Source organism: Periplaneta americana, chromosome 9 (assembly GCF_040183065.1).
Source record: "Periplaneta americana isolate PAMFEO1 chromosome 9, P.americana_PAMFEO1_priV1, whole genome shotgun sequence".
NCBI classification, from domain to species: Eukaryota; Metazoa; Arthropoda; class Insecta; order Blattodea; family Blattidae; genus Periplaneta; species Periplaneta americana.
In genome coordinates this window covers 87,128,288-87,136,988 of record NC_091125.1, presented here as the reverse complement: position 1 = coordinate 87,136,988, position 8,701 = coordinate 87,128,288, and the positions used below count along the sequence as shown (strand labels likewise).

The 8,701-nt window shown below is 37.9% G+C and overlaps 1 protein-coding gene across 2 annotated transcripts in view; it reads right to left on the bottom strand.

Annotated features, from left to right (window-relative positions):
* Positions 1-8,701, bottom strand: part of LOC138706197 (uncharacterized) — a 120,096-nt gene that overhangs the window by 23,633 nt on the left and 87,762 nt on the right. The window contains exon 3 of one of the 2 annotated variants that reach the window (XM_069835220.1): positions 477-727. In XM_069835220.1, the coding sequence (XP_069691321.1) occupies positions 477-727 (251 nt within the window). The remainder of the gene's footprint in view (positions 1-476; positions 728-8,701) is intronic. The other variant, XM_069835221.1, reaches the window with a different exon arrangement.

The window sequence follows — 8,701 nt, the reverse complement described above, 5'->3', positions numbered from 1 at the left end:
CATTTCGTAACTGTTACAAATAATTTATTTTCATCACATCTAACATTAAAATATATCCAAACAATAAAAGTATCATTGGCACATTTGGGTGGCAACACTGGTCGCAACCGCAGCAGAAGTTTCAACAAAACCGATATAAAAAATGCTGCGGCAACCCTGTTCACACGTCGCTACTTATAAGCTGCGCGCAGCATGAAAAAGTAGCGGGCAGCTGGTTCGGCAGCCGCTACTTTTCGGGATGCACCGTTGTTCACACGTCGCAGTACGAGAGTTGCGCAGTTTTTTATACTGCAGCGCTGCAAAAGTAGCGATATGTGACCTACCTTTACACGAAACTATTGGTACTTTTTAAAAATTATTTTTGTTCAGATAAAATAAAATGTTCTCGTTTCCACCTCGATCATGCCTCTTATCTTGCTAAGAAATATCATGTTTCTTATTGGCTTCACGCAGAAAATGTAGCCAGAAGGACTCACCTTGCTGCATATTTGGACTCCTCCAGGACGACTCTGAGCTTCTCATCACCAATAAGGAACATGGCTTCCTCATACGTGGGCGGAGGTGCTTCTGTGGAACCGCCGCCCCCGCCCCCTCCCCCGTGAGACGCCGAAGCCCCCATGAGGGCCTCGTAGGTGGGTGGCAGAGTGACGGTACTGGGGTTGCGGATGACACAGCTGCCCCCTGACGACTGCTGGTTGCGGGACTGCTGCGCCAGCTCCTGCAGACTCTGAGTCGTTGAGAAGAGTTCAGGAGGGGGGGACGTGCTCGTGGCACTGGGGGGTGCTCTACACTAGTGTCTACCATGCTTCGAACGGGATCAGTTGAACCCAAGTTTATGGCACATACTGTATATCTTTTGAAGGGAAGCAAACATCATCGTTTTAAATGTAAGATCATTCAACCAGTTTGGGGTAACTTGATTCTCTTCAGCCGCAGCCGTTAAGCTGGCTTACGAAATGGAATTTCGCTATTCACTGTAGCTCCCCAAATTTATCATGATGCTGAATGGGCATCATTACAAAATGTCTTCCCTTATGAGAACTCGAATCATCAATCATTCCGTATAGCTAATCCAATGCATGATGCCTAAGACAATAGGGCCTACAGCTAAGATATGTATTGATATGCGGGCATGCAATTCGATAGGTACGGAGGTTGATAGGTAGATATGGAAGCAAGAAGATACGTACGCAGTAAAAGGGTAGGCAACTATGTACGTATAAAGAGGCTCATTTGGCTTTTTTTTTTAATTGTCCGAAGAAGTTTTACCTTGAATCCAGTAGAAAGCATGGTAAACATACGACTATCAAGGCGTCACACATACAAAGAGCTGTTAGAGCAGGCAATCAACTGCAAACTGCTGCTTTGACGTGAAACCCTTTTACAATAAAGCACGGGTAACTTTCTACCATAATAAATATTAGGTACTTAGGTATAACCGTTACACTTCCTGCATTTAATTTAAATATTGTAACTGAATTCTATTAGCACACAAAGATCACAATTCTTTGTTTTGTGAGAGACAGTCAGAAAATAATGCTTCCTTTTTATTATTTGTAAAATTCCATAATAAAAAATTGTATAACTATACAAAGTGGTATATTACTTTAATATTTCAAAGACAGAATATATGTTGGTAGGAAAACAATAAAGTCTAGAACTTAACGACAATACAGTCAGTGTTGCCAATGTTCGTATAATCCCGCTAGATGGCTTTCGAAAATCCGCGATTTTCTAACAAATATCTCTAGATTTTGATGTATACTTATTCAATAATAATAATAATAATAATAATAATAATAATAATAATAATAATAATAATAATAATAATAATAACGGTCAAGATAGAGCATCCATCCGCCAATGTAACGACATCCGCCCGCCAATGTAACGAATATTGCACACTATTTTAATTGCCAATGTGGCGCTATAAAGCAATTTTGAACACTTATCACGGACACAACATATTAAAATTCTTATTGCACGATATATGTTACCGTTAAAACCCAAAATTCGACAAAATCAGTTTCAACTAGTAAAAACTAGTTTTAAAAGCTAGAGAGACGGACAGACAGATAGAAAACGAATTTCCGTAAGATCTAGAATCAATGACAGGTCAGGTTTGGTTTGTTTAGGTTTTTTTAGGCTTTTACCAAACAAAAACCTAAACAAACCAAACCTAACCTGACCTGACACTGATTCTAGATCATACGAAAACTCATTTTCTATCTTTATTTGCTTAAACTAGTTTTTACTAGCTGAAACTGGTTTGACGGATTTCGGGTTTTAACGGTAACATAGGCCTATATAATATGGAATTATCACTACATTAACACATCCATTATTTCACAAAACAAACACTGAACGAATTAAATGTAATTATGAAAGCCGCTTATAATGCTAATATGAATTTCATTTCAGAAACTTTAAAGATTAAAAACCGCTAGTATTCCCGCTAAGCGGGATAACATAATTTTACCCGCGAGACGGTTATCCAAAAAAAAAGCTAGATTTATCGGGAAAACCGCTGAATTGGCAACACTGATTACGGTTAGAAGTGTAAATAATTATACATATTTTGGCTACCAGTGGCCAGTAGCGGATTAAGTCATGAAGAAACGGAACGACGAATCAATAAGGGACAATGTGTAATAAGATAGTTAAATTATGTACTCTACAGTTCACAGAAAATCAAAATTACAATTAAACCCATCCCGGAAGATATCAACATGTATGGCAAAACTGTATGGGAGACCGAGGTGTACCTGATAAAAATGGAGATTGATGAAAATAGATTTTTGGCGTCGATATTGCAGAATAACATTAACTGACAGTGAGAAATGTGGACGTGGCATACGATGAAAGATAATGCTGAGATAATAAAAACCACAAAACTACAGATCAAGGTGAAATGGATATGGGCTTAGAAAGTGAGAAAAAAATATGAAGACGAAGAATATGAAGAGGAAGCTTGGAAGAGATATGACTTCGAGAACGATGAATAAGAAGATTGACAGAAATGGCAATTAGTACGCAAGAAAGGATCATGGCTGTAAAATGCTGCTTATACTAATAAAGAATCCTGACATGTGAGAAATTTGAATCTTCTGGAATTCTGCAAACATTTTCCTTGATTTCCTCACAATCACTGCTTTTCAATACACTGCAGTATAATAATGATCACTAGCATGAACAAAGTTACGAACAGCCTCATTGTACATTTTACCTGTATTCCATCTAAAATAAATTAATAATAAGGCATTATTTTCTGATGTCTGTCATAGTAAAGATAAAGAGTCGCATGTACAAGTCAAGAATGCGCAATGAGTGCAGAGGAAAAGGTCTCCCGCATATTAATATATTCGGATTAGGTACTAAATAGTCAGTATCACGTCCGACCACCTCATCCCACAGAAAGAATCTCACTGAGACTCCTTGCATTTCTTTTGTCATTACTCTTTTGAGAAAATTTGGTTTCCAAATGCCTCATCTTATAACATTAATAATACTGTACATGCTTGAACATTTACCAGCCTGGACCTGCAATGATTTACTCTATAGGGCTATACAATATGTTATGAAGAGATAACTTATAGACAATGTTCGGTCAATTCATTATGAACATCTCGCCTGAATGGTGCAAGATCTATGGATAGGACTATTTGCACAGTGTAATATTTTAGTTAATTACTCAAAATAAACAGTATTTTCATCCTACAACCGACAGTAACAATAATTCAGGTTGCCAGGCGACGATAGAAAACAAAGGTTGTAAAACAAATGAATGAAATGTATACCTAAATTAATATAATTGAATTATTTAAAATTTGAGTATCATAATATAGGGGTGCAATTTGAAATTTCAAAAGGGGTGGGGAAATGAGGGGGTAAAACCTAAAATGCAATAAAATTAACACTGGTTTTAAACTTCCTCCTCAATATCTTAATTGGAATGTTTGTTTTTGTTTTGTTTAAATTAAATTGAAATAAATAGGTATGTAATAAAATTAGATTTGTATATTATAAACTAGGGTTCTTTACTCGTGGCACAGATAGTACATATATACACAAGCACAGTACCACATTTCTGCTTATTACATAAAAAATATGCATAAACAATAGAAAATACTACGAGAATTAGTGATATGTTTCTTCTCCGTTTAGTTTCTCAATAAAATGAATCAAAGCTAGATTCGCTGAGGACTCAACTCTCTGCACCACAAAGACACATTCTTGGCAGCATTATGTCACGCACTGATATAAGTCCCAATCAAACAGTTGTAAAGTTGCTGATATAACACAGTGACTCAGAGAGATACAATCAGATCTTTTACAAGTCTGGAATGTATTCTACATTGTAGATATATCAACATAAGACCAGCACAGATTCTAAAACTATGCATATTAATCCACGTAATAAAATGTACGCAATGTTTCCGTCACCGTTCTTAATGGCTGGTTTAAAAATGACCTTACCCTCATCCCAAACGACGCTATTCAGAACAAATATTTGTTGGTGAGAGATGACGAATGCTATCGTTTCACGTTTACTTCCTGTTCCATACGTCTTATTTAGAACTACTAGTGAATATAATCCGATGACTGCTGATAGTGTTTGCTTTCCCGCTAAAGGATCTATGGGAGCAGTTATCTGATACGTCGATACGAGTAGGCGGCCTATGTGCGTATTACTGTTCGTGTGTTTTTCACAGATTCTGAATTAAACCTGCACCAGTCCTTCCAAATACTGGTTTGAGAAATTTATAGTTACTTATAATTAAGGAAATATCGCGGACATTTAGATTTCATGAAAATAGTAGGCAAAAAAGCGATGCTGCTTTCTAAGTAATTTATTTTTATTTCATAATGAATATATTACACACGGTTTCAGAATTACTGAAAACATGGAACAATTTTCGCACACTACTCATATTCAATCGCTTGCCACGTCCAAATACAAGATGTTAGATCTATACATATTGCTAGTAAAATACATAAATACAGAGCAATCCAAAAGTCGCGCACATTAAAAATTATAGTGTCTATATTAAGTAGTGCAGTTGGAAAGTGCTATCGGCTACAGCTTGATAGCATCATGGATATTAACAGCAACAAACCTAGACGTCATTGTGATATGCATGTATACGCTGACGCTTCCAGTAGTCCTTTGTTCATTGCTCGGGAAACATATCGTTTTCCCAAGAGCAACGAGTTTTCTTTGTTGAACATTATTTTTCCTGTCTTTCGTAGGAATTATTCGGATGTGGCAGTGCCTAACAATTCGACCGTAACGAGATTAATCGCCCGTTTTAAAGACTGTGGATCAGCGCTTCTTGACAATAAAATTGTGAACGTGATTGTTGGTTCCAGCAGGACAGTGCCACATGTCACACATCTAATGAAACCATGCAGTTTTCGCGCGAGTTTCTTGGTGAGTATATAATTTCTCAAGGATTATGGCCCCCACGTTCCCCCGGTTTGACGTCCTCAGATATCTTCCAGTGGGGTTATCTCAAAGGAAGGGTGTACAAAAACTAAAGAGGAACATAACAACGGAGATTAACAACATCAGTGTACGCGTGCTCAAAAAAGTGACCGTAAACATGGTAAAGAGAGTTCGTACATGCATTACTGAACGGGGCTGCCATTTTCAGCATATGTTGTGAAAAATGATGTAACTCAAGTGAAAACTGATGTAAGTAAACGTAATAAATTCATTATTAAGATGTGCAAGACGTTTGGATAGTTCTGTAAAAACGGACTTTGGCTAACTTTTACGAATTAAGAGTAGCACCTCCAGGGTGTTGGTACCGGTACACTTTGTTAACAAAGCTCTGTTATACATACTGAAGAAGACCGTTACGTAGTGTGATATGATATCATCTACAGATAAAGTGAACTCCTGCGGGACAAAATTCCGGCACATCCGGCGACGCTGATATAACCTCTGCAGTTGCGAGCGTCGTTAAATAAAACATAACATTTTACAGATAAAGTATCACGTTGGCGCAAAGCAAGCAGGCAGAGTATAAAATTCAAAACATTTTGTTTCATTTTTAGAGCTTCAGCAAGTGCAGAAGAAAGCAGTCGAAGCGATAGCAGCATTCGAAAGAGAGGTTCGCATAATGTGCAAAAGAAACATGGTACATCAACCATAAATCCCAGAAAATATTATAAAGTGCCAAGTAGAACGTGTGTATTGTATGATGCTAGTCAATTAGTTTTAAATAAGTTTAACCCTGTCTGTTGCTGAACTGCTATCGTAAAGGTAGGAGCTGGGAAACCGCCCTCTCTGAGCAAATATAAAACGTTTCTATAGTGTCCGTTTGCGCGAAGAGTTTAATTTCATTACTAGATTTGCGATGTAGCCTACGTACACTATTTAAAACATTTCCACGTAGCAACAACGCCTGCATAGATGCGTAGGCAATATGCAATACTTCAAAATCATATGAACCAGAAAGAGTTTTTGGTCTTACGGGGAAACGAGTGAAAACATTTCAATTTTTCCATGGTTACAGTAGCTTCCTGGCCTTAAGACTAGTATAGAGCGGACTTACGAGGAGTACAGTAAAAATGTTTAGCTGTTCCCTAAAAAACACACCAATTTTGAAAATACTGTCACAGTTTTTCAAAATAATTTCTGCTGTCACTTACACACTTCTTCATCCTCTGAAACCATTTGGAAAATATTTCTTGCCACACATTTTCTCCTATGGTATTCACAGCTTTCATACAAGCCGCAATGGCTTCACCATCCGAAGGAAATCAGTGTCCGTGCAGCTGTTCCTTGACTATAGGGAACGCAAAAAAGTTGCATGATTCAGGTCTGAAGAATAGGGTGGATGTGGTAGCACTATGATGCCTTCGTGGCTAAAAGAATGAAAAAAAATCCTTGTATACAGGAACATTGTCTTGGTGCAGCAGGAAATGTTCCTTCTTCGGCCTTGAGTAACGGAACTTCCAACATGATCCCGAACTATACCTCTTTGTAGGTTTATACCATTCTGAATTGATTTTCAAAAGAAATGATCACAGTGTGCCTCTTTATCGAGAAGAAACACGCAGTCATTTTTTCTGACACTTAGTCCTCTTCTCACTTTTGTTGGTTGATCGTATTCCAAGCACCACGCGCGCGATTGTTTACTTTCGGGACATCCACATTTCGTTACCTGTGACAATGTTGAAGATTTTCACCTTGATTAAATTTAACTTATGAAGCATAAATTGCTACCAATCGACTCGGAATGCTTTCTGATGGTCAGTGAGGGAGTGCAGCATCCAATGGACACATCGCTTCGTGAGATGCAAATGATCATGGATGACTGATTGTGCTGTTATTGATCCGATGTTGAGAGTCTTCTAAAGGTTACCGGGGATCTTCTTCCTCCACTTTACTCACAATCACAATCTTTCCGGGCGTAAATGCAATGTGTAACCAACAGAAACAGGTTCGTATTCAAGAGATCCTCGATCCTTTTCAAATTCACGACACCAATTCCATTGTTTCTCGTAAAGAGATTGATTTCTCGAAAGTTTTTGTCCAATTTTTACGACACTCTTCTAAGTTTAAATTAAAACCTTAAAATCATATAAAATCATCGCTCGAAAGTCACGTCTTGAGTACTCCATATTACACAATGCACTTAATGACTCGTGGTGAAACATCTTGCTCTCTATTAGTAGGCTATTGATCAAACAATGAAAGATACGCACTCTCTTGCAATGCGATCCTGAAAACACAGGGCTGTTATCACATTGGAAGCTCCATTCGTAACGCATTAAGGAATACAGTAGCTAAATACTTTTGGCATGTCCGTATTGAACATTACATGACATTTCTACGACATTATAAGACACTTCTAGACAAACACCGCACCGGGGCGGAATGTCAGAGTCCGCGTAGTCCAATATTCGGATTGTTGTTTAGTCAACTGTCCGAAGATAGGTCTCAACGTCACAAGCGATATCAAGAAGACACCACTTATGCGGCAACTAGGCCAAGAGATAATGGGGTAGAGTGGTCAGTTCCTTTTCCCCTCCATTGCATACATCGCCGACTAGCTACATATTACACTAGTCAGATTTCAGATGCATACAAACAAACTGTTCTTCTTCTGACACATATCGTCAAGTGAGATGTACTGCCTGATAATAGATTACATATCAGTCAAAATCTCAATCAGAGGAGAATATTCGGATATGGAGTATTAATTAAAATGAATAAGGTTAACTGCACGTTCTTATTACGAATGATTTGGCATAAAATTACAACGTCTTTATTTAAAATTTTGATTTCCACTACCTTAACTCCGCGGGCTTCCAATTGCTATACTTAATTCGTTTCACAATGACACTGTCGGGAGGGTACTGACCCAAGCTACATAACAGAACAAAGATGACGCTGCTACCGCCACTCCTGTGCTTGACAGACGAGACCGGAAATAACTTTCCGAATCACCCTCGTATTATTATTATTATTATTATTTCAACCGTTAAACATACAGTTGTAATAATAGAGGTACCGGTATAAAACATTAGTTTCAGAATGTTCATAATACGCATGCGCCCGCAGATAATTACAGAATGGATAACTCCTCGTTGACGGACTTATAAGCTAACAGCGACTTGTCGAACCAATAGGGCTATCTCACGTTCGAGAAACGCAAAAACCTCAGTTATCCATTCGATAGCATTATAG